Source organism: Diospyros lotus, chromosome 12 (genome assembly GCF_014633365.1).
Source record: "Diospyros lotus cultivar Yz01 chromosome 12, ASM1463336v1, whole genome shotgun sequence".
Taxonomy (NCBI): domain Eukaryota; kingdom Viridiplantae; phylum Streptophyta; class Magnoliopsida; order Ericales; family Ebenaceae; genus Diospyros; species Diospyros lotus.
In genome coordinates, this window is record NC_068349.1 from 31206279 (window position 1) to 31234107 (window position 27829).

Below are 27829 nucleotides of genomic sequence, written 5' to 3' on the forward strand. Positions count from 1 at the left end.
TTATGTTGATGACCTCCTTATTACAGGATCAAATTCTACAGCACTTAAGTTGTGTATTTAAGACCTAGATATCCACTTCACCCTTAAAACTCTAGGCTCAGTTAATTACTTCCTAGGGTTTGAGGCATATATAGATAGTAGTGGTATTTACTTGACCTAAGCTAAGTATACTTTGGATTTGCTGAAGAAGGCGACAATGCAAGACTGTAAACCTTGTGTCACACCTATGACCTTGGGTATTTCCTTAACTGATGAGGGTGATTCCTTTTCCAATCCATCTTTGTATAGGATTATTATTGGTTCTCTACAATATTTGACGTATACATGACCGGATATTACCTTTGTGGTAAACAAATTAAGTCAGTTGTCAACACCTAAAGTGCAACATTGGTTAGCCTGCAAACGTTTGCTTAGGTACCTTAAAGGGATTATTGGCTTCGGTTTATTGTTCTCTCCATCTCCCAATGATTTGTCTCTATGTATGTATACAGATGCTGATCATGCAAGATGTAAGGTTACAAGGAGATCTACAAGTGGGTTTTGTGTGTATTTTGGCCACAATCTGATTGTATGGGGTTTGAAGAAACAATCTATGGTAGCTAGATTAGTTGGGGAGGCTGAGTATTGAGCAATTGCACAGGGTGTGACTGAACTATTATGGTTGAAGTCTTTGTTTTTAGAGTTGGGATATCCATGTGGTACTACTAAACCAATAGTGTGGAGTGATAATTTGGTTGCTAAGAGCATTGCTGAAAACCCTGTCTTTCATGTTCGTACTAAGCACATCGAGATTGATGTGCATTTTGTTCGAGAGAAGGTAGAGAATGGTGAAATAGAGATATCTTCCTATGACTCATCAAGTAGCTGATATTCTTACTAAAGGGTTGCCAAGAAATTGGTTTCTGTTTTTGTGTGGAAAGCTTGGGCTCAAATTTTCACTAGTGCAAATAGCTCTGTTGACTTTACAGACACTACAAAGATCAAAGATTCATTTTCTACTGTGGAGTCTAATTTGAGAGAGAATGTTGAAACATGCAGTGTTTAAGTAGGAGTTCGTTGCTTATGTTTATGTCGTGTAATGATAGTAATGTTTATTGTGTTGCTGTTGTATTAGTGCAAGTTGTTATATTGTTAGTGAGGTAGTTAAGTCAACAGGCGAGCTGTATATATATATTCTGCTACGCGCTCTATTTCTGTATCTTGATTTCATTTTCAGATTTCAGAAATTTAGTGCAAGATTTTTCTCTTCATTTTCTCTCTTGCACTTATCTTTTTGTGCCGTAGGGTTTCATTATGGCTGTATATCAAAAACCTACTACGAATGAGTGCTATGAAAAAAAAACACAAAACGAGCCTCCTTTATGTCAAGAATATGATGATCCTAATGCAGCTTGGAATGTGCCACTACAAGCATGCATGCACAAAATTCTTGTTGCTGAAACTGAACGTGGATCTAAATGGCTAGAACAATGGCCAGCACGGGTGGGACGACCACCGTACTAGTTGTTGAGTTCCCAGGTTGGAGTCTATGGCCAAGCAGTCCCTGGAGATTTCATTGCAGACTGTTTGCACTGGAAACGAGTGGTGATTAAATCATATCTAACTGGAATTGGGATAAACCGGTCATCTATCAGGAATGTTATGGACATGAAAGCTATCTATGGAGGATTTGCTGCTGCTCTATGAGACTTGAAGGTGTGGGTTATGAATGTGGTGCCAATAGACTCTCTAGATACACTACCTATAAGTATGTTTGGAATTTACCATGATTGGTGTGAATCGTTTAGCACCTATCCTAGATCTTATGATCTTCATGCGGACCATCTCTTCTCCAAAGTTAAAAAGAGATGCAATTTAGTGGCCGTGGTTGTTGAGGTTGATCGGATTCTAAGACCAGAGGGGAAACTTATTGTTCGTGACAAGGTGGAGAAAAGGATTGGGAGGGTGGCGTACAAGCCGTCTCTACCACCCTCCTGTGCAATTCACCCTGTATTTCACGTCTCTCAACTTCGAAAGGCTGAAGGAGCAGTGCAGGAGGCCACTCCTATCCTTGACCAGCTAATTGCAGAGTTGGAAATGAAGGTAGAATCAGAATTCCTACTGGCGGTAACTCTGGGCACGGGAAATAATTTGAGGAGTCTCAACGTTCTTATTCAATGGAAGGGGTTCCCTCCCCCCCCCCCCTTCTCAGGAGGTCACTTGGGAACTGTACAATCAGATACTACATCAATTTCTTGAGTTTCACCTTGAGAACAAGGTGAATTTTATGGGCGGGAGTAATGTTAGAATCCCTATTCGTCACACACACTAGCGATGTTAAACGGGTGGAGAAGCAGGGGCAGTTAAGGAAGAAAATGCAAGGGTAAAAGGGGTGGAGAAGCAGGGGCAGTTAAGGAAGAAAACACAAGGGTAGAAGAGTCACTTTCAGTTGGAGGGGAATAACAAACTCACGTGGTTGTTGCAACAGAGTAGGTAATGCGTATAAAAGGAAGAGAATAGAAGAGAGAGAGAGGTAGCTAGAGAATTTGGAAGAAGTTTTGGGAGAGGAGGCCCTCTCGAATAGGCCATTTTTTTTTGTTTTGTTTCTTTTCATTTGACCGTAGCTTTGTAATCAGAGATTTCTATCGTTTTGATTGTGAGATCCTATCAGATAGTTTGTTGGGTTTGTTCTTATCCTGAAAGGGTGCTGCTTCTTGTAAAAGTAGATTGATTAGTTGTTGCCATTATAAGTGCAGGTGGTTTCTAGGTTATACTTGCTGTGATGCTTGTGGAAGGTTGTTTGTGAAAGGAAACTACTGCCCTGTTTGTTTGAAGGTAGCATTTGGTTTTTTATGTTCTTCATACTTGCATCTCTGATCAATCATTTTGTTGAACTATTAACAGTTGCAGATTTTGAAAGTCAAGGTTTCTAAGATGCACTTGCAGGATCTCTGTTTATCTATCTGCACTATGAACTTCGACATCATTTGTGCTTGATGTTTGCACAGAAGTTGATTACCATTTTACTTTTTCTTTGTAGGTTTACAGAGATTCTGAATCAACACCTATGGTTTGCTGTGATGTTTGCCAGCGTTGGGTTCATTGTCAGTGTGATGAGATCAGGTTTTTATATTGTTTTTCTCCTTAACTACATCTACAAATGGTACTGTTATTTTATATTTTGTTCCACCGTATATTTGTTAAGTCTGATTTATTGTTAGTAAATTATGGTATGTCATGAATTGCATGTTTAATGCAAAATTCCCTTGGAAAATTTGGTAAATATTCGGCATGAAAATACCCAATGCCAAATGAGTTTGGGAGGCATCAAATTTTTTTCTTTTTTTGAATTATAATCAAATACTGGGTACATCAGGTATGTAATGAGATTACAATTAGATTGTTAGCTTTAAATGGGTGTTTTTTGGGAAGATAACTCGGAAAAATTTTGTAGCATAAATTTTAGAATCTTTTCTCATCATTTGAAGATTTTATGATTAATGATTTGTGAGTTTATAACTTATGTAAGACTTATTTTTAATTTTGGAATCCTTTATTTTAGTGCCATACATATCAATATTGTTAGATTTGGGTAACTTCTTTTAGATTATATTTTTTAAGCTATTTATCAGATTGTATTGTATCTTATGATACGAATTGCAACTTGGAAATTATGCCTTTCACTAAATGGTACATATCTCTATTAGACAACTATGATATTATGGTCTTCTTTCTGTTCATCTTTTATCACTTCAATTTTATTTCATGTTTATCTTGGTGAAACTCAATTTAGCTTAGGTTTATGATAGAGGAATAATGAATTGCCCCAGCTGGTCCACCCAAGGCTCACTCTATACACTCCCCCACCCTAGTGCACGTGCAGGCGCACCGGCAAGAAAACAGAAAAAAATGAATAAATATTGTTGCGTTACCTCATAAGTTGACAAAATAAATTAGACGTATTTTGAATTGTGAGAGCAGGGAAATTCGGCCTTTGCCACTTTCCTTGTGTTACTTGGTCTGCGGACTATATTTAGTAATCTAATTTGATCTTGATCTTTAAGGAAAACCTCAGCAGTTTAAGCATTTGCCCCTAATAGACACAACTTCATTCTCCATTAACTTACCCATGAAAGGACAAAGATATTAGTCAATTTGGAATCGAAGGGATTGCTATGGATAGAGATGGCTAGAGGTCAAGAATTCATGTAGTTGATTCAACCTAGTAGATCAAGGATTGTGATTGTTTTTTGAATCTGGAACTGAGTGGGTATAAATAGGGAAGTGAATGCGTTCCCAATCAATCCCATTTACATACATGTTTTAATAAATTTTCGAATAAGGGTTATACCTAGACCCCATTTATATATTTGTTTTAGTTGTAAATGGGGTTAATTGGTACCCATTTACACCCCTGGTTATAAACCTCTCTCTATACACACACAGAGGCACCCCACACAACATTTTAATGTATGTATGTGTGTGTGTATATATCCATCCATATATGGGTAAGTGTAGAAGAAGATGAAACAAGCTGAAAGAACTGTATATTGTTTGCTTGATCTATTCTTGGGTAGTATGGGGTATTTATACACAACACCTAGGTTATCTCTTATATTCTAGGAACATATTTGAATGTTTAGAAGATAAAATACAACAATAAGAATTTAAAAAATTGCTGAGATATCTTGAATTATTTGTTGCCTTATCTGCTGCCTTTATCTTTTTATTTTTGGAGTTTTCTAATCTTCAAATCACCTTATCACTTTATCCTTTTATCTCTTATTTTTCAGCCATAAGATTAGGGGAGAAATCCAGCTGTTACTTGAATGATCCTTTGAGTAAATTCTGATATTTCCAACAATTAGCCATTCTACCTGCTGTAACTTCTCCCTTTTTTACCCAATTTCTGTTTTTTTTTGTGTCTATTTTTAAAGCCTGCTGTTACTTCAAGTGCTTCTCTGATACTTTTTATCCTTGTGGTTGGGAATTTTATTTATATATATCTATACAACCAAGTCTAGTGATAACAAAATACTCAAATCTCCAGTCAGCTTGAAATTTGGCAACCTGATCAACAAGAGGAGTGTATAAATAAAGGTGGCATTAGAAGTGTTGGAAATCCGAGATAATAAGCTATCTTATGATAAAGATAGCTTATGGAAGAGACTCGGCCACATGAAGCTAGCTGAAGATAAGGATAAAACAGATTGAAGAGATTGAAATCAAGAGCTCCTAGATAATAGGAGAAATTATAGGAGCTGATATTATAAGAGATAATATAAAAAATAATAAAGATAATGTACTCTAGTTAGCCTATCTTTAAATAGTTGTATATCTGTACAATAATTTAGTTTAGTTAGGATTCTATCTCTTGTACAATAGGGTTAGCAACATAGAGTAAAATATATATAAATAGGCAATCTTGCATGAATAAAATTAATTGAGTTTGGTTGTTTTTTCCTCTAGCTCGGTTCTTCTAGAAGTTGCAGGTTTGTTTAGGGTTTGTTCATGGTATCAGAGCTTGATTTATCCAAGCCTGAAACTTCCGCAATCATGAGTGACTCGAACAAGGAGAGTGCAGTCCACACAACTGCCGAGTCTTCCAACCCACGAATAGCTATTCTTCCAGGCGCTTTCTTATCCATCGAGAGCCACACCTTGCAGGTTACACAGCATCGGTTAAATGGCAGGAACTTCCGTGAGTGGTTCCAATCGGTTGCTTTGGTAATCAAGGGAAAAGGTAAGTATGGACATCTGTCAGGAGAAGTTACTGCACCATCCAAAGATGCTGCTGATTATCAAAGATGGGAGGCTGAGGACTCCATCATCATGGCATGGCTAATCAATTCAATGGAGCAAAAGATTGGCCGAACCTACCTTTTTTACAAGACTGCTAAGGAAGTGTGGGATGCAGTCCAAGAAATATATTCGGATTTTGAAAACACAGCTCAATGTTTTGAAATTAGATCGGCTATTCGAAACACTAAACAAGGTAATTCTAGTGTGACCGAATACTATAATACATTGCTTGAACTATGGCAGGAGATGGATCTATTTTATGATCCAAATTGGGAGTGCAAGGCAGACAGTCTGAAATACAGCAAAATGCTGGAAAAAGAAAGGGTTTTCGACTTTCTTCACGGCCTTAATTCAGACCTTGATGAAGTTCGTGGTCGGCTTCTTGGCACGAAACCCCTTCCTTCACTCCGAGAGGTCTTTGCGGATGTAAGAAGAGAAGAAAGCAGGAAAAGGGTGATGCTCACAGCCACTGATTCTCATACAAGCTCTGCCCTTGCAGCAACAAAAAAGGAAGAATTTTCAAGGGATAAACCATGGTGTGAGCATTGCAACAAGCCTTTTCACACCAAAGATACCTGCTGGAAGCTACATGGGAAACCAGCAAATTGGAAGCCAAGGGGTAAGAGAGAAAAAGAGAGGTCAGCCTACACAACTTCAGTTGCCACAACACCTCCACTCGAGAAAGGTATGCAACTGAACCTATCTACTGAACAGGTGCTGTTCTTGCAAAGATTATTGCAGGATACTCACCTTGGGAAAGAAACCGACAATACAGCCACTACGGATACAACATTCCCCGTCCGAAGAGGTAATTTAATATACTCCCTAACCTCTAGAAGACCTAGTAGAAAGTGCTGGATTATAGATACGGGTGCCTCTAACCATATGACAGGATCAACTGAAATTTTTCAGCAATTTCAATCTCATTGGCAGCCAAGGGACAAGGAGTTAACAGTGTTATTAGCTGATGGAAACACCTCGGCTGTTATGGGGGAAGGAGATATAAGTATTGGTGGTTTAAAACTGAAAACAGTTTTATATGTTCCAAATTTGAAATGCAACCTGTTATCTGTTAGCAAGCTTACTCAAGATATGGACTGCATTGTAACCTTTCTACCCTCTCATTGTATTTTTTAGGACCGGTCCTCGGGGAAGATGATTGGCAGTGCTGAGGAAACGGATGGGCTCTATTGGCTTTCAGAAAATAAGGCTTCCCTTGATTAGTCCACTCATAGTCTCTCTCTTTCGGTTACTTCTAATTCTGATATCTTGTTATGGCATAGAAGGCTTGGCCACCCTAGTTTTTCATATTTGAAACGTTTGTACCCTGATTTATTTTTCAATAAAGAGAGTTTAGTTCTTCAATGTGATAAATGCATCCTTGCCAAGCAAACACACAGCACTTATCAATCTCATCCATATACTCCTTCTAAACCATTTTACCTAATTCATAGTGATATTTGGGGCCCAGCAAGAATTTCAAACTTGATTGGTGCCCGATGGTTTGTCACTTTCATTGACAATCATACAAGGGTGTGTTGGGTGTATCTTATGAAAGAAAAATTTGAAGTCAATACCATTTTTCAAGGTTTCCATAAACTGATTCAAAACATGTTTCAATCCTCCATTTGCATTCTTCGAACAGATAATGGTCGGGAATATTTCTCTCACCCCTTCACCCAATACCTTACCACTCATGGGATTTTTCATCAAAGCACTTGCCCCTATACTCCTCAACAAAATGGGGTAGCTGAAAGGAAAAATCGCCATTTACTTGAAGTGGCAAGATCTCTAATGTTTACTAGTTCTACTCCAAATAGGTATTGGGGAGAGGCGGTCCTCACAGCCTCTTATTTGATCAATAGGCTGCCATCCAAGGTCCTAAACTACCAAACCCCCTTGAATCATCTAGTATCCTTCTACCCTCATGTCCGCATCATAAACTCTCTTCCACCCAAAGTCTTTGGCTGCATTGTGTATGTCTATCAAAACACTCATCGCCATCACAAACTTGACCCAAAAGCCCTTAAATGCATATTCATTGGTTATTCCCCTACCCAAAAAGGCTACAAATGTTATTGTCCCCTATCACAAAAATCATTTGTTTCTTGTGATGTGACATTTGTTGAGAATGAGTTCTACTATTCCAGTGACTTGATACAAAGAGAGGAAACTCATTGGGATCCCACAATCTCACATCTCTTCCCTCATTTGTATCAGAATTCGAATCTTAATGCCAGTCATCACCAAAAATCTGTTCCTATTGAATCAGCCAACATTGAATCTTCCAGTATGCCTGCCCATCAACAAGTTGAGTCAATGGTGACTGATTCAGGAGGGGAAGTCAGCCTAGAAAAGTCCATAGAAGAAAAAGGCATAAAAGTTTATTCAAGAAGACCAAAAAATCCTGATCCTGATCCTCAACTCGGCCAATCGTTAGAACTAGAGGAAGGTCCAACAATTGAGGGGAATGTCACAAGTCATGATGATCTAGATATTCCCATTGCTATCCGGAAAGGGGTAAGGTCATGTGTAAAGTACCCCATCTCAAATTACATGTCATACTCCAAATTATCCTCACAATTCAAGGCATTCACCACGACTGTTGATGAGGTAACGGTACCTCGAAATATTTATGAGGCCTTGAAAGACCCAAAGTGGAAGGAAGCTGTTAAAGAAGAAATGAAAGCCCTGGTTGAAAATCATACATGGAATTTGGTTGAAATTCCCAAAGATAAGAAGGTTGTAGGCTGCAAATGGGTGTTCACTATCAAATACAGATCAGATGGAAGCATAGACAGGTATAATGCAAGGTTAGTGGCCCAAGGATACTCTCAAACCTATGGGATAGACTATGAAGAAACATTTGCCCCGGTAGCTAAATTAAATTCCATAAGAGTATTACTATCTATTGCTGTAAATCTTGATTGGGAATTGTTTCAGCTTGATATAAAAAATGCTTTTCTCAATGGGGAATTAGAAGAAGAAGTATACATGAGGATTCCACCTGGGTTTGAAGAAGGGAAAGTTGGCAAGGTATGTAAGTTACAGAAATCTCTCTATGGACTAAAGCAATCTCCAAGGGCATGGTTCAAGAAATTCAGCACTACACTCACTGGGTTTGGGTATACTCAGGGAGAAGCAGATCATACTCTCTTTACTAAGTGCTCAAATGGAAAGAGGTGCATTCTCATTGTATATGTAGATGATATCATTATTACAGGTGACAACACTCAGGAAATTGCTGCACTCAAACGGAGGTTAAAGGAGGAATTTGAAGTTAAAGATCTCGGAACTATGAAATATTTCTTGGGAATGGAAGTGGCCAGAAGCAAGGAAGGTATTTTGATTTCACAAAGAAAGTACACCTTAGATCTCCTTAAGGATACAGGTATGTTGGGTTGCAAACCAAGGTATACACCTCTAGAAAGAAATTGGAAGTATTTTGTAAAAGATGATGATCCTGCAGTTGATAAAGAAAGGTATCAAAGGCTAGTAGGAAGACTAATTTATCTCTCTCTCACTCGTCCTGATATTGCCTATGCAGTGAGTATTATGAGCCAGTTTATGCACTCACCAACTCAACAACATTTAGATGCAGCGTATCATATTTTGAGATACCTGAAGGGAACACCAGGAAAAGGGTTATTGTTCAAGAAAGGTAATGAACGAGGGGCTGAATGCTTTGCTGATGCAGATTGGGCAGGATCTGTTATTGATAGTAGATCAACCTTAGGTTTTTGTACCAAGCTATGGGGAAATCTGGTAATATGGAGGAGTAAGAAATAGACAGTAGTGGCAAGAAGCAGTGCAGAGGCAGAATTTAGGGCAATTGCCTAAGGTATTTGTGAGCTTATATGGCTGGTGAGACTGATGGAAGACATGAGGATGCCCCTAAAATTTCCAACATACCTTTACAGTGATAGCAAATCAGCCATAAGTATCATCAATAATCCTTTACAGCATGACAGGATGAAACATGTTCGGATCGATAGGAGCTTCATACAAAAGGAAATTGAAGAGGGAGGAATTAAATTGATCTACATTCCTACAGAAACTCAAGAAGCAGATATCCTTACAAAGGCAATGTCAAGACCAGGGTTTGAGATTCTGATTAGCAAGCTGGGAATGAGAGATATCTATTCACCAGCTTGAGGGGGGGTGTTGGAAATCCGAGATAATAAGCTATCTTATGATAAAGATAGCTTATGGAAGAGACTCGGCCACATGAAGCTAGCTGAATATAAGGATAAAGCAGATTGAAGAGATCGAAATCAAGAGCTCCTAGATAATAGGAGAAATTATAGGAGCTGATATTATAAGAGATAATATGAAAAATAATAAAGATAATGTACTCTAGTTAGCCTATCTTTAAATAGTTGTATATCTGTACAATAATTTAGTTTAGTTAGGACTCTATCTCTTATACAATAGGGTTAGCAACATAGAGTAAAATATATATAAATAGGCAATCTTTCATGAATAAAATTAATTGAGTTTGGTTGTTTTTTCCTCCAGCTTGGTTCTTCTAGAAGTTACAAGTTTGTTTAGGGTTTGTTCAAGAAGAGGTGATACACGTAGAAGTTATGCGAGTATGTTAGAACAACAATGCTTACACCATGTGTAAACAGATCCCTTCCCTTTGTATATGTGTGGTTTGGTGAGGAAATATTAGAAACGTATACATGCATTCATGATCTCAAATCATTTATGAAAGAATGTGAATACTGCTTTCTTGGTCTTGTTTATTTGCATCTCAAATTATATTTTCAAGTTTCTTTTAGGACCCGGGGCATAATTGTAATAAAGGCTCGGGTAGTTAAATAACTAATGGGCAGGGAGTTGTAATTGGAGGGAAAGCACTAGGAGAGCTACGCCTAATAAGTAGGCTGTTGTAGAAGAAGTAATCGGTTTTGGATTCTTCTACCGTGTCGGTCATATTCTTTTCTCCGAACCGGCCACACAATTCCTCCGCAAAAGTTCCCCATGACTCACGTGGCCCTTCTGATTGCCTCCAATTCTGATACCAGGCGTTGACAACATTGTTGAGGTATGCCGTTGCCATCACCACCTTTTGATCCTCCCCTATGCTGTACAATTCAAAGAACCGCTCATAGTGGCGAACCCACCACCTCGGCTTCTCCCCTTCGAAGATCGGAATATCCAATCTTGGCACAGGCGTGTGTTTGTGGTTTGCCAACCCCATGTTCCTACCCTACAATTCGCGTTCATAAACTCCTCCCTCGTCCGACATTCTAATTCCCTCCGGCCTAGGCAAGATTCCATCCCTCTCCAAGATTGACTCGGTTCCCAATCTTGGTGGAAATTCTCCAGCCAATTTGAACTGTGGCAACACTTACAGCATACTAAACATATTGTTGATCTTTTGGCCGTAAAAATCGGCCCTTTCTTGGCCTCATCCAGCTCTCTTTGATGCTATCCCGAATGGCTGCGACATCCTCCCTATTGGCCGTCGCGTCCTCCTGTACGCGTGTCACACTCACCTCCATTTGTTTGAGACGATTGCCTTTTGCCATGCTGCACGTTGGATTTCCACCCAAAATTCCCTCACTAGAGAGCCACCAATGACCCACTGCTCTGATACCAAATTGTCAGGCCCTTGAAGTAGGGTTTGACAATGGCTCAAATTCTGAAAGGAATTTCTGTCTAGAACAGAAAGATAAGAAGAGAAGGAGAGAGAGAGGAAGAGGAAGAGAGAGAGAGAACGAAGAGGCGGGAGAGTTTGTTATTCAATCCAAAACTAATTACTTCTACAACAGCCTACTTATTAGGCGTAGCTCTCCTGGTGCCTTCCCTCCAATTACAACTCCCTGCCCATTAGTTATTTAACTACCTGAGCCTTTATTGCAATTATGCCCCGGGTCCTAACAGTTTCAAGAAATGGTTAGAACTAGGACAGTAATTTTAGTTGATCATCAATTCGTAGTCAAGAACAGGATGCTTTTTGGATAATTTCTTTTAACAAATCTGTTACAGTTAAATCAGGTACTGAGCAGCAATTATGGTAATGGGCGTTTCTAGTGATTGGTTCAGTGACCAGTGAGTAAATTAGGCTGAGTTTGACAAAAATTATTGAATCTAGATTTGTGTTGGTAGCATGGACCATAAAGTCTATCGACCTAGAAACACTGATATTTCATTTTGGGTGTTGTATCTATGTTTGATGCATGTGAGTAACAGATAATCATTGGGCTGGCCCGGATATGGGTTGGACATGCAAAATGGCATGTCCTAATTTTATTATTATTATAATTATTGTTTATGTATTTCTATTTAGGCACTTTGAGAGCATAGGTTGTGGTTTTAATGGAGTTTAGGACTTTATTTGAGATCACATATAGTAAATTTTTGGATAAGGAATAAAACATTTGAGCGTAATTACAACTCTGTGAATTTGTTTTTTGGGTGAATGATGTATATGTTATGATTATTGTGGATTAGTGGTATATGTTAGATTATTGGTATTCTTTTAATATTTTGCGTATTCTCATTATTACAGATTGAAGGTGTTCGTTTAATATTTTTGTATATTATCATTATCACAGGTTGAATTGTATCTTCATATTTGATTAGTGGTATTTTGTTACAATTTTTGCAGTGGTTTTGATTACTATGGTCGTGAATGCTCCTAACAGAAAGAAGAAAAAAAATACTTTTTTTCATGCCCTTATTTTTTTAATCCTGATTTGCTGTATTCTGTGTCTATATTTGTTTCCTCATTGCCTAGCCTAAGGCACGTGCTTTCTCTTTGTATTTTCTTGAGCCTTCCACATTGCATTTTGTTAAAAGTTTCCTTGTTTTGCTTTTATCTGCTTCGTGAGACCCACTTTTTGATGGTAGACAAAACTTGTTCAAAATCATTTTCTGCATCATATTGAGATTTAATATTGCTTACAACTGTTAAATATCTTGCAGTGATGAAAAATATCTACAGTTTCAAGTTGATGGAAATCTTCACTATATATGTGCAATGTGCCGTGGAGAGTGCTACCAGGCATGTGTAATGTTACTGTTTGATAAGCATTATTTGCAATTGGTTTACTAATATAACCTTTCCTTCTGCTTACTGAATTTCCAGGTGAGGGATCTTGAGGATGCTGTTCAGGAGCTTTGGAGGAGAAGAGACAAAGCTGACAGTGATTTGATTGCAAACTTAAGGGCAGCGGCTGGATTGCCTACTCAAGAAGAAATATTTTCTATTTCACCTTATTCAGATGATGAAGACAGTGGTCCTATATTAAAGAATGAGTACAGTCGATCCTTGAAGTTTTCTCTCAAAGCGCTAGTAGATAAATCACCAAAGAAGACCAAAGAATATGGAAAGAAATCTTCAAATAAGAAACATAATAAGAAGAAGGGATACATTGATCCCTCGTCAGTTGGGTACAGTGGGGATGATGACAAGAATGGCGACATGCAGTCCCATAAAAGTGGAGAACCTTTTTCTTCTCCCGTTGCTGGAAGTTTGAGTGAAGGGATATGCTCCATCAATCATGCAGGGGTCCTGAAACATAAGCTAATTGACGAGGTCACAGCAGGTAATGAAAGTATGAAATCGAAAGAAATCCAAATTAAGGGTACTAAAACTCATGGCATGGGCATTGGAGATGACACTGGAATAGATGCCACCAAGTCTAAGAACACAATTACAAAAGGACCAAAGCTTGTCATACATTTAGGTGGACGCAATAGAAATGCAACTACCTCTCCAAAATCAGATGCTTCTAGCTATCAAAGAGAGCAAGAGTTGACAGCTTCAAATGGTATGAGCCTGGATGTTTATTTGTTGTTTATCTGCAAACTGAAAAAGTTTTGAACTGCCTGCCTTTTTGATGGAAAATTTGTTTAAACTTGTGATTGTTGAGTTAAACTTTGAGGAAGCTTAATAGAACTTTTCTGTGTTTTCTTTTCTTCTTCTTTTTTTCTTTTTACCTTTTTATGCTTGGTTACATTTGTCAGAGCTTTGGCATTGCTTGAGGGTTAAAAACCATGTAAGTTCTTAGTTTTGGTATGAATCTTGGTCCTTATGCGTATTCTCTGTAGCATTACATGTTCATTGTTTGCAGTCTTCCACACACCATGGACATTTTGATATTTCATCTGTCTTCTTGAAGAATTAGTTTCTTCTCTGTACCTGGTAGAACATGTGTCTCCACCCTAAATATCAAGGGAAAAAGTGATTTTGGCAATGATACATGGTAGTGCAGATAATTGTAGCAAATGATACAGAGATTTTTTTTTTATCAAAATGTGCAAGGGAGGCAATAGGTTTGTGGTCTTAATTAAGGAGGAGCAAATGTCTGGACTATTTCCCATTAGTAACTATTTCTGATTATATCACTAGGACTCTACGAACGCTTGCTCTTAATTAAGGAGACACAAATATATGGACCGTTTCCCATTAGTAACTATTTCTGATTGTATCACTACAGTTCTGTGAATGCTTGCTAGCGATGAATAGTTGAAATAGGGGTAGGGTCTCAATAGCAGACTTGTTTAAGTATAATTGTGTGATTTTGAATCTAATCTGGTTTGGAAGATAAAGAAACAAGCACAAAGATTCTAACAATGGCTCAGTATCTGTATGCATCATACCAAGACAGAATTGTATCAATCTATTCACTTTTCACTAAAACCTTACAGTTTTAATTAAAAGAGTGACCCATCTTTGTACGGACTTTTAGATACACGAAAATTTTCTTAGTTGATCTCCTTTTTTAACTACTGCAAGAATTGGAGAAGACTCTGACAGATTACTAGAAATGTGTCAGATCCAAGAATGTGACTGGGGACTCTTGCCAATTGTGGTGAGAATCTATGAAGAATGAGGGGAGATTATAGGAGAAATGTAGGGAGAATGAGAAGAACAGAGAACAGTAGAAGGATCGAAAGAGAGGTGGGAAATTAGAGATCTCAATTTGGTGTGGGCAGTTTGTATATATACTGATCCATCACCCATGTGGTGCCATCTGTCCACCAAAATTCCAAAGGGTACAACTACCTTAAGCTATTACTTGATGTCACGACCCTTGGCTATTATAGGGGCAAAGCTGTAATTGAGTTACAATTATAGTTAGGGATATTTTTGTAATTCGGTTACAGCACATGGGTGTTGTTATTCTGTTATTCTAGAATATATTGTTAGTTAGATGCTAGTTGATGCCTATAAAAGGCTACTTGTAGTAGGTGGGGATTCCATGTATTAGCAGTTATATGGGTGTCGCGATTTGAACTCGGGAGTGACGCAATATAGTGGGTTGGACTCGAGAGTGTCGCGATACAGCGGGTGTAGCGATTGGAGTAGCAGTGAGTTCTAGTGATTTTTGAAATTAGGAGTGATTGCAAATTGTGTTAGAACTTAGGCAATCATTGGCTTTACCCAGACCTCCGGGCGAACCAATTGAACATGAACCTGATTGGAAACACCAACCAATCGGGTTGGGAAGGATTTGAGTAACGGAAAGAAGCATTTAGTTCTGATTTGAGCTTGAAGATATCAGAGATTGAATCGGGGGGTTAGGCGGGTGCAGGTGAAAAGGACCCAGGCAACTTCGACGAGGATTCTGGAGCGAGTGGATTTGGGTAGCTGAATTGGTGATCCTCGACCAGTGAAGGTAACGGAGAGTCGACAGTGATAGATCTGATCTTCGATGGTGATTCTTGGTTCGATTGGAAGGTAACAAAGACTCGGTGGTACACGACCACTGAATTATGATTGAAGCGAGTCAACTTGAAGGAATTTTGAGTCATATTTGAAGGCGATTTCGACGGTGACCGTGGACATAGGCGATCGTGAGTCGCTTTGGTTGTGATTTCAACTCCGACAATTATATACTTTTACGGATAATGGAAGTAGATACAAGCTGATTTCCAAAAATTGATTCCGATGTCTGAGGTGATAGATGATTGTCATAGCATTGAGGTTTGGAGTTCTGGAGGCGGACGTTGTCGATAAGCTAGCCATGTAAATTTTGATCTATTTAGGCTATTGCCAGCTGGCGTGGTTAATTTCCAAGATAGAGAGCAACCCTACGTTCAGACGTTTGAATATGGGAGGCGAAGTAGGGTGGATAGCGCTTCGAATTCTTGGCTTGTGTCTCGTTCTGCTTGTGAAAGTTCTGCCAAGGCAGGTAGTGCGCACATGAGGCCATGGGAGACTCAATTGCAGTAGAATAAGGTTGCATTTTCACTAGGGTGTCCTACTTGTGAAGCTAGGGGAGGTAGTGCATACATGAAGTAGAATGCTATAATCTCAGTTGGATATAATAGAAACCATGAGGAGTTTGGCCAGAATCATGGGGGACATGGGAAAAGAAAATAGATAATCAATTCAATCTAAGGTGCAAGGAAACAACTAGTGGGATACATGAAGAGTGTGAGGAATTTGGTTGAATGTTCCGTGAGAAGCTACAGGAGTTTGCAATGATATTGACCAAGTATTATTACAACTTCCCCGCAGAATACTTCAATGATTATCAAGAAAGTTTTAATAAGGAGGAATTCCTTAAAGTGGAGCAGCCGAAGGAGAACAACCTTGCTGAAAGTAAATCTTTGGTGTACTCTAGCTATCAGCAAGTAAAAATATTTCCACTTGAGGGTGCCCCTACTGAAGATATGGAAGGGTCTAAACATACTGCTCCCTTGGTCTTGACCGTGGAGAGGGCTGAGGAGTACATGGAAGAAGAGATTGGGGAGGAGGAAGTGGAGGATGACACTCAATCAGTTGCCAGCCTCTCAAGCACCGTCACTGGTGCTGAGACTCTTGATGCCATTGATCTCCTGAAACAACAGAATAAGGAGTCTAAAGAGAAGGAATAAAGGATTGCACCAGGCACCTTGCTTGGAACATCTCACATGTATGTCATTGGCATGGACACACAAGACAAAGCAAAGTTAACATTGCAGCCAAAAGAGTTGGAGGTAATGTATAGATTTTTACCTACAGAGAGGTTTGAAATTTTGTCCATAATTGAAAATGATGGGGTTGTAGGACTGACGACACATTTTGAACCATTTTTAACGGTAATCAGGAAGAGGTGGATGGCTAAAATTGGTGTTGTAGCAAGTCATAATGATGTTATTGTTGAGGAAAAATAAAAGAGGAAACAAGAGACAAGGGAAATAAGAGATAAGAACAAGAAAAGGCGAAGATGAAGCCAGTGGGTGAAGATGGACATTGGATAAAGAAGCAACGGCTAGGTGGTAATAAGTTTCTTGGGGACAAGAAACATTTCAAGGAGGAGGAATTGTCATGACCCTTGGGTATTATAGGGGCAAAGCTGTAATTGAGTTATAATTACAATTAATGGGTATTTTTGTAATTCGGTTACAACACATGGGTGCTGTTATTCTGGAATATATTGTTAGTTAGATGCTAGTTGATGCCTATAAAAGGCTACTTGTAGTAGGTGGGGAGGCATGTTAATGATAAATGAAATTGAATTCTATTCTCTCTTAATTTTCTCTCGGTTCTTCCTCTCTCCCTAATTTTGCTCTATCTCCCCCTCCAATTCTTCTCTGTTTCTTCCCCGAATTCCTTCCTAGACCCTAGTTAAACCCTAGGGTCATGACAATTGAGTACAAACCATCAATGCTATAACTACCCAGTACAACTACTCATTGCTTATAACTACCCATGCAAGGTACTACCCTCTATTAACAGTGGGTACATGACAATTCGTCCCCCAACAAATTTCTTGTCCTCAAAAAATGTAGAGTAGGTTAACGGCTTGAGGGAATTGCTTGAGCAGGTCAGAGATGTACTCTCATGTGGTGCAGGTGAGACCATTTGATTGGAACTTGGGTTATAGGGGCTCCTTGTTTATAGATGATCCTTCTATCGATTATGGCTGCGGGTTCCATTGGAACAGTGTTTGCTACAAGTAGGGGGCATAGAGAGGAACTCACGTGGTGTGTCCCCGCAGATTTCTTGAGTAAGGAGACATGGAATACCGATTGGATCTTGGAGTCCTCAGGTAGCTGAAGTTGATAGGCAACATGTCCAACCCTGGCAGTGATAAGAAAAGGGCCATAGAATTTGGGACTCAACTTAGAAACCGACCCTTGCACTAGTGTCTTGAGGTGGGTGTGTTTCAGCTTAGTGTTCAGAAAGGCAGCCACCTCCGGGCCGTCGTGAATTCATGCCAATTGGCATCCTAGGTGTCGGGTTCGATTAATCGGGCCTAATTAGCGCCTAGTCTCCCAAGTGTGACCAAGGCGGCGACCGATCAGAGCAGAGGTGGTTGAGAGGATGACGATGTGTGTGAAGATCGACAGTTGGCAGTCGCGACGGCAAGGTGGATCTGAGCTGCTTTGGGTCGACCACAAACGTGTAACAGAGGCAGTCGACGGTGAGAAGAGGCGATTGGCGGAAGATTGATTGGACAAAGGAAGTGGTCATGCAAGAATGGTGGTCGAATCTCGAATGATAGACAGATGCAGTCGGCGACGAGAAGAACAAGCAGATAGCAGTGTTAGCGGCGACGACAGTTGGATCTAGGGTTAGGGTTTGCCTAACTGCTCTGATGCCATATGAATAAAATAATATGTATATTCTATCAAAAGTGTATAATACAAGAGAATATATATACAACTATTTTAAGTTAATTACACTAATATCTCGTACTTATTTTGTTTAACAGTATGTATATGAACCATTGTTTTGTGATTTCAGTATGCTTAGTATCAATATTTATGAAGAATGTTAAAAAAAAAAAAAATAGCAATTTTCCTAGGCCCCACCTAGGCAGCCTAGGTGCTAGGCCTCATTCTGGCACCCGACTAGCGCTTAGCGCGTTTTAGAATACTGTTTCAACTTTAAGTATACATTATCTCCCACAACAAACTCCTCAATTCTATCCTCAAACTACGTCATGCGATTTTTGGAAGTTGCTAGCTCATTCCTCAACAATTGTAGGACCTGCTGTCTTTGTTGCAAATAGGTATCCAAGGATGCCATTGTAGTTGGGTCTTTTATGGTTGGTAAGAGGGGTGGCTTGTATCCATATAGAGCCTCGAAGGGGAACATTTTGATGTAACTGTGGTGACTGGAATTGTAGTACCACTGAGCCAAGGAAAGCCACTTGTGCCACCCCTTGAGCTATAAGAAACAAAGGCAACGCAGGTAGGTCTCAAGGCATTGGTTCACTATCTTTGTTTACTTGTCAAATTTTGGATGGCAAGTGGAGGACATGTGTGACTTGGTCTCTAGGGATTTCATTAGTTCCTTCCCCAGTAAGCTTGTGAAGATTTTGTCCCTATCTGATACTATTAACTGTGGGGTACCATGGAACTTCACCATTTGGTCTAGAAAGAGTCTGGCCACCTCTTGGGCAGTGTAAGGGTGGGTTAGGCTTAGGAAGTGGGCATACTTAGTGAATCGGTCCACCACTACCAGTATGCAGTCTCTCCCTTTTGACTTAGGTAGCCCTTCAATAAATTCTATAGATACACTCTCCCATGTCTGCCCAAGTGTAGCCAAAGGTTGCAGTAGTCCGAGATTGACTATTGTTTCATGTTTACATCTCTTACAAACATCACAACCCAACACAAATTCCATCATAAATTTCTTTAGCCATGGCCAATAAAATAGCTATTTCACCTGGTATGTATTCAGTATGCGAGAATTCCCACCTAACAAAGACTGATGCAGAGCGTCTAGGATCTTCCTTTTAAGTTGATCACTTTCTCCAATCACCAGCCTTCCTTGATATCTGATTAGCCAATTGATTAGGGTGTACCCTTGCTTGATTGAGGGATCCATTACCAGCTGTTCCAACATCTCTTTAGTGTTGTCATCCTTCTCATAGCTTATTGTGACCTTTTGATACCAATCAGGGATGATGGAGGTGATAGCAATTGAGGTTCCCTCTTCAAAATGTTTGGATAAGGCACTTGTGACTATATTTTCCTTCCCTTTTTTGTATTGTATCATGTAATCTAATTCTATAAGCTTGGCCATACCTTTCTTATGCAATTGTGTACGTAGTTTCTGTTGTAACAAAAACTTCAAACTTTCATGGTCCATGAATTGGCCTCATTCCAAGTATTGTCTCCATTTTTCAATTGCCACCAACATTGCCAACAACTCCTCCTCGTAGATGCTTAAGCCTAGGTGCTTTGGGGCTAGGGCTTGGCTAAGAATGCCAAGGTTCTGCCCTCCTACATTAAGATTGCCCCAATACTTGTGCTGCTAGCATTGGTTTCTAATGTGAAAGGCTTGCTGAAGTCAGATAGACCCTAGACTAGTACTTCACTCATAGCCTTCATAAGTTTCTCAAAAGCTTCTTCTAGCTTGGGACCCCAATGGAACCCTTCCTTTTTCAATAATTTGGTGAGGGATTGACTGATCACTCCATAGTTTCTTATAAGCCTCCTATAATAGCCTGATAGCCCCAAGAAACCCCTTAAAGCCTTGACAATAGTAGTCCTAGGGCAAGCCACCATGGCAACCACCTTTCTTGGGTCTGTATTGACCCCAACACTCGATATGATGTGCCCTAGGTACTTCGCCTGACTTTGTGTAAAAACACATTTTGACCTCTTGACATACAATTTGTTGAATCTAAGGACCTCAAATGTGGCCTTAAGGTGGTCAAGGTGTTGGGCAAAAGAGGGGTTGTATAGAAGGATGTCATCAAAAAACACTAGGATGAACTTCCATGAGTAAGGTTAAAGACTGTGGTTCATCAATGCTTGAAAGGTGGCTGGGGCATTAGTGAGCCCAAAGGGCATCATTGTAAATTCATAGTGCCCTTGGTGGGTTTTGAAAGCAGTTTTGGAGACATCTTCCGGCTTCATTCTTATTTGGTGGTAACCGGATATAAGGTCTAGTTTAAGTGAAAATTGAGGCATGTTTTACCCCATCCAGTAGATCTTCAACAATGGGTATGGGGAACTTATCTTTGGTGGTGATGGCATTTAATTGACGGTAGTTAACACAAAACTGTCATGTATCATCTTTTTTCTTGACAAGTAGCATAGGTGAGGTAAAGGGACTATGGCTTGGCTTGATGATAGCTTTTTGTAGCATATCTTTCACTGATTTTTCAATCTCGATTTTTTGTCTGGGAGGGTAACGATAGGACCTTATGTTAACGGGTTTAGCATTTGGTTTGAGGGTAATGGAATGATCATAAGGCCTTTCAGGGGGTAAGGAGTTAGGCTCAACAAATAGGTCCCTAAATTCAACTAAAAGTATGTTAAGAGAGTCAATTTTATTTACCTCCCATTGGTCCTATAGTTGATTGCTAACTGTCACCCTTAGCTCCTCTTCTTGCTCCTCATTATCTCCTGGGTGGTCGACAACATGGATGGAGAACAACCGTGCCACTTGGGGCAGCTTGTTCTTAAATATCATCTATAGTCTCTTCCTTGTGTTCATCTTACAAACCTTTGTTTTTGAGTTGCTTGTAAGGGTTCTCTTCTTGCCATCCTTCTCAAAGGTTACTTCCATCTTGTTGAAGTCAAAAATTGATAGGGGTTAACTCCATCAAATCCACCCCTAGCACTATGTCATTGCCCCCTAATTTAAGTAGCCTCAAGTTAGCCTCGAACTCCTCTCCATGCATTTCCCAACAGAATCCCATGCAAGTTGATTGGCTAAGGGCTTTGCTACCATTGGCCACTGTCACCAATAGAGGGTGAATGCCAATGAGCTTGCTATTCAATCTCTTGGCTATTATTTCATTAAGGAAATTATGGGTGCTCCCACTATCAATAAGGACCATCAGTATGCAATTTTGTAGTTTGCCCTCCATCTTGATAATTTTGTTGTTGGCTAACCCTTTAAGGGCGTGTAAGGAAATCTCTCCATCTCTAAGGGGTTTACTGACTCCTCCCCTTCCACTTCTCTATCTTCTTCAACTTCTAGTACCAGCAATTGCCTCTTGCATTGGTGCCCTAGTGTATACTTGTCTCGACATCGGAAACGCAACCCTACTTGTGTCCTTTGTTCGATAATCTTTCCTCCTGGTGAATGCACATGTTTAGCTGCGGGAAAGGTGAGTAGTCCCCTTGAACCTTGGCCAACCTTTCTTGTCTCCCTATTGAACCCCTTGCTTCCCACATGCCAGACATTGGAACTCATTCCCTTCATTTGCATTCTCTGTTTCCTCATTAAGGCTTCCACTGATAACTCCTATAACTGAGCACTTTTTGTGGCTTGCTTAATAGTTCGTGGTTGTAGCATCTTCACAATCAGTCCCAATTCTTTGCTCAGCCCACTGGTGAAACTTGAGACGAAGTATTCCTTTGTTAAGTGTGTGTTATGGATCAACATTAATGATATTAACCCCTCAAACTTGAGCTGGTAGGCTTGAATTGACGCCTCTTGTTTGAGTTTGTTGAATTGCTCAACCACATCCATCATACTTCTATCTTTAAATCTCTTACACAAATCTTTAGCGAAATCTATCCACTGACCACCCTCCTTTGCCTGAATACCCTAGAACCAAGTGTCCCCCACATCATTGAGATAGGTAGAGGCCAGAGTGACCTTTTGTTGTTCGGGCACAACATACATACTAAACATCTGTTCACAAGGTCTCACCCACCATCTTGGGTTCTCACCATCAAATAATGGTTAGGAAAGTTGGGTTGATTACGAGCAGCTTGGGTTTCCTGCCTCCTATCTAATGAATTCTCACCCATAATCTTCGGATCAGCCTCCAATTCTAATGATCCTATAGGTTGATGGCCCATCCCCTATTCGAGGAGGATCAGATCAGACCTTTCTCTAGGGGGAAACTTGGGGAAGAGCTTTACCAAGTGTTGGTTGGTAAACATCCTCATGAATTGTTGCATCTAATCCCGCCACTACATGTTTTTCTCACACATTTAATTGCGCATATGATCTTGCAATTGGTTGCTTTATTCGTGATTCTCCTCACACCATCGATCCATACCTCTTATCCTCTTCTCCACCACTGATTCTACCAACGCCTCCAAAGTCCCCATTCGAATCTGCATATCCGCTACCACCGCCATCACTTGTTGTAATTGGGACTCCATCTGTTTCATCCTTGTTCCATCAGCTATTGTGGAGAAGTCGTTAAAGGAGATTATTGTCCCAGATGTTGCTCTGATACTAGAATATCAGATCTAAGAATCTGATAGGGGACTTGCTAATTGTGGTGAGAATCTATGAAGAATGAGGGGAGATTATAGGAGAAATGTAGGGAGAATGAGAAGAACAGCGAACGGTAGAAGGATCAAGAGAGAGATCGAGAGGGGCGGGGGGCGAGAAATTAGAGATCTCAATTCTGATGTTAGATGATCTCAATTGGGTGTGGTCAGTTTGTATATATACTAATCCATCACCCATGTGACGCCAACTATTTGCCAAAAATTCCAAAGGGTACAACCGCCTTAAGCTATTACTTGATTACAAACCATCAGTGCTATAACTACCTAGTGCAACTACTCATTGCTTATAACTACCTATACAAGGTTCTACCCTTTATTACCAGTGGGTACATCACAAAATGCTAACAATTTGTTGTTACAACCTTTTGGTAGAACTCACTCTCAAAAGCTAGTTGTCAAGGGAAGGGTGTCCAAAAGGTTATAAACCCTACACCAAGAGCTTAAACTTTCGATGTGGGACAAGTTACATACCTTGCAATGAACCATAACATACTACCACGCTCCGCAGTCCCGGCGCCCACGACGGCAAGTTGTGCATTACCCACAGCTAGTCTCGAACCAACATTGCAATACTGGCGTCACCTTTGTTGTCGCTTGATTGCAATTGGGAGATATGGGACCGACTCTGATACCACTGTTACAACCCTTGGGTAGAACTCATCCTTAAAAGCTAGCTATCAAGGGGAGGGTGTCCAGGGGTTATAAACCTCACACCAGGAGCCTAAACTTTCGATGTGGGACAAGTTCCATATCTTGCGCTTTATTTAGTTGTTATTTATAGTTATGTTTTAGGAGTAGTGGATATTATTTATAGTTAATTTATAGTTATGGAGTAATGGGATGTATAGAGTAATGGGTAAGTAGTGGGGAGTGGTAATCGCTTGGTATAATTTGTTGGTTAGCTTTATATATAAAGCCATAACCCATGATACCGAGATATGAATGAATTGTCAAGAAGTTATTGAAGTATCTCATTTCCTCTTAATGTTTTCTCTATTTTTCTCTCATTTCTGTCTAATTTTCCTTATTATTCCTTTCTATTTCTCCCTCAATTCCATTTCTATCATCAAAAGAAACATTAGTTAGGATGAGGGTCTTGACATTTGGTATCAGAGCAACAAACGCTCAAAGCTTAGTTAGGCTGAAGGTTACCAGACGCTTAAAGCTTCTATGGATAGATTTGAAAGTAAATTGGATGAACTCATGATCATGGTGGCCAAATGTGATTAGGTTAGTCTGCTAGCGGAATTACTTTCTAGGGAATATTCCGGTCTAATTATTCAACAAAAAAGACAGGTCTCTATTACAGTTGGAGATCCACTCTTGCTAGGAAATGGAAATAGTGCCGATGACAATTGGTTCTTCAAGATTTGAAATTGAACCAACCTTATGCAATGAGAAGTTGGCTCGAGCGATAGCCATAATAGATGAATCGGAGAAACCTAAAAATGAGTCATTAGAGATTCGACCAACTGAAGAGGATGCAAGGGTGCAACCTGATTCCTTAAAAAGAGAAGTTTATGAAAAGGATGCTCAAGATAACTTTTTTGAAAGTTTTGATCATGAGAAGATTAATTTAGACAATCAATCACCAAGATTGAAAGATGATAATAGAGAACTACTAGAGACTGATTGTCTTTCTATCCACAATCTGCCATATACTACTATTAAGTATGAGTTGGAAGAGCACTTTAATAGATTTGGCAATGTATCTGAAGTTCATATTATTGTTGACAAAAATACCAAGAGGTCTAAAGGAACTGCTTATGTTCATTATTCGCTTCGAGAATCTTTCTCTAGAGCTTTAGAAGAGTCTGACAAAATTATTCTCCCTCTAACAAAAACTTTGGCTTTGGTTGTTTTCCTTGAACCAGCTGAGGCACATGTAGCTTTTAGAGGATTAGCTTACAAGTGTGTTATGACCTTGGGGGTAGATTAGTCATTAGGAAACTATTGTAAACTGTGTAACAAGCTATGGTTAGATAGTTAGAACAAGCCTAACTAATTGGGGTTGGTAGTTAGCTCTCCTAACTATAAGGGGCGCCTTATAAGAAGGCTATTGTAAAAGGAAAGCGTTTGGATTAATTGAATAACAAAATTCCTTCTCTCTTTCTTCTCAATTTCTCCCTCTATCTCTCTCGTTCTCTTCTCTCTCTCTCGTTTTTTTTCTCCCTAAAATTTCTACCTTTCTCTCGGAATTCCGTCAATTGCCCAACCCTTAATCGAATGGCTTGACAATTTGGTATCAGAGCTAGTCAATCCTTGGCTATGATTCTAACAATTTGGGTGAACTCCTAAGCTGTGGAGTTAGGGTTTGATTCGACACAAAGGAAGTAGTGTCAGAAGTGTTGAGCCGTAAGAAGTAGATACCGGAAGATAAGTGGAGCCAGTGATCTTTGGGCAGTCTTAAGGTGCGATTCCAAAGTAAGGAACGCGGTAATCGAGCCGGTTGATTTGAGGTGTTAAATTCCTTCGTAGGTTCAGCGAAGAAGAGTTGAAACGGGACGATTTGTTTCAGTGGTGATCGAAGGCGGCGTTTGGCAAAAGTTCGACAATTCGTGTTCGTCGTTAGAAGGCAAGGCAGACAAGGCGAGTTACTTCGAACCATTTTTGGGTGGACTTGAAGTGACGGATTAGGGTTGGGCTAACATAAACCCTAGCGATTGCAGCTAAGGTTTCAGCAAGAAAGAAGGTGCGTAGTGGGCGTAGGTTAAGAAGCGACTTGATTAGAGATTCAAAGTGGGGATTCACGGTTGAGCGACTTGAAAGCAAGGGTGACAATTGGCACCTAAGAAAGGATTTTAGCAAGAACCGACGATTGGAAGTGGGCAGCGATTGACCTAACGTAATTACAGAAGGCACCCTAGTGAAGTAGCTTGAGAATCGAATGGGGGTTATGGAATCCGGCATGTCACACACGCAACAAGCTCTGATTTAGAGCCAGGAGGACATGGCAGCCATGAAGATTTGGAGTTAAGAGGATATGGAAGCCATCAAGGAAAGCATACGCGAGTTGGAGAAGGGCCAAGAAAGGGTGGATCACTATGGGTAAAAGATCGACAACAATTTAACATGTTGTCTGCCTTGCCACAGTTCTTTCTATTGGTGGATTTTCATACAAGAACGAGTCCTGAACCGATCTCAGACTGGATAGCATTCTACCCAAGTCGGATGGAAGGTGGGAAGCAGAAGATAGGCCTATGTTGGAGCGGGAAAACCAGGTGAGGGGTACTACTTCTTCAGTTTTTAACCTTGCACCCATGCCTTGATTGGAAATTCTAGTATTTGAGGGGGTTAAATTGAGGTGGTGGATCTGTCGTTGTGAGAGATTTTTTGAATTTTATTGGATTAGTGAGGAGCAGAAGGTAGCCTTGGCGGCAGTCTATCTCAATGATACGATGACGCATGGTATCAAGGTTGGAGACAAGCCGAGGGTGGGACAGTGAATTGGCCTGAATTTTCGAAAGAATTGTTTGATCAGTTTGGAGAGAGGAGTATGGCGGATGTGGTTGAAAAATTTAACAAATTAAGGCTGTGAAACTTAGGAAGAAAACCTAGCTTTTAATATGTATATACCACTTAAGTAAATTCATAGACTATACACCTATATATATATATATATATACAAATACAATGGGTCATGAGCTCTAACATAGGATTAATCCTAGACTATAACCATATAACTTAACACTCTCCCTCAAGCTGGAGCATATATATCATATGCACTAAGGTTGCTACAAATATACTCAATTCGAGGACCCCTGAGAGACTTAGTGAAGACATCTGCTAACTGGTCATTGGAATTAACAAAATTTGCGGTAATATAGCCAGATAAAATCTTCTCTCAGATGAAGTGACAATCTATCTCGATATGTTTGGTCCTCTCATGAAAGACTAGATTGGAAGCAATATGTAATGCAGCTTGATTGTCGCAAATTAATTTCATCTGTGATGTCTCCCCAAACTTGAGCTCTTGAAGCAATTGTTTTAACCAGATAAATTCACACGTTGCCAAGGCCATAGCACGATATTCTGCTTCTGCACTTGACCTAGCAACAACCTCCTACTTCTTACTTTTCCAAGATACTAGGTTTCCTCCAACCAGAACACAATATCCTGAAATAGACCGTCTATCAGAAGAACATGCCCAATTAGCATCAGAATATCCAACTACTTGAGTATTGATCTTTGTCCTCATACAATAGTTCTCTACCTGGAGCTCCCTTAATATACTTGAGAATCCGGACTACTGCATCCCAATGGCTATCGCAAGGAGACTGACAACACTGACTGACAACACTGACTGAGAAAGAAATATCTGGGCGAGTGATAGTGAGATAATTAAGTTTTTCGACTAGCCTGCGGTATCTTCCAGGATCAGCAAGTGGCCCCCCCTGTCTTGGTAAGAGCTTTACATTAGGGTCCATAGGAGAATCTATAGGTTTACAATCAAGCATCCCAGTTTCCTCCAGAATGTCTAACATATACTTTCGTTGAGAGATAACAATACCAGAACTGGATTGAGCAACTTCTATGCCAAAAAAGTATTTAAGTAACTCCAAGTCCTTAGTTTAAAAATGATGGAAAAAATATTTCTTCAACTGAATAATGCCATCATGATCATCACCTGAATAACAATATCATCCACATAGACAACCAAGTATATACACCTCTCCTGTGATGTGTGTTTATAAAAAATCGAATAATCAGACTCACTACGAGTCATACCAAAGTCTTGAATGATGGCACTGAAACGACCAAACCAGACTCGAGGAGACTGCTTCAACCCATATAGTGAGTGACGAAGTTTACGCAACAAACCCAGGAAGTTGCTCCATATAAATCTCCTCTTGAAACTTACCATGTAAGAAGGCGTTCTTAA

The 27829-nt window shown here is 39.8% G+C and overlaps 1 protein-coding gene across 1 annotated transcript in view; it reads left to right on the plus strand.

Annotated features, from left to right (window-relative positions):
* Positions 1 to 27829, plus strand: part of LOC127787255 (uncharacterized) — a 58933-nt gene that overhangs the window by 16745 nt on the left and 14359 nt on the right. The window contains exons 7-10 of the mRNA XM_052315216.1: positions 2736 to 2814; positions 3020 to 3102; positions 12718 to 12796; positions 12881 to 13565. Of these exons, the coding sequence (XP_052171176.1) occupies positions 2736 to 2814; positions 3020 to 3102; positions 12718 to 12796; positions 12881 to 13565 (926 nt within the window). The remainder of the gene's footprint in view (positions 1 to 2735; positions 2815 to 3019; positions 3103 to 12717; positions 12797 to 12880; positions 13566 to 27829) is intronic.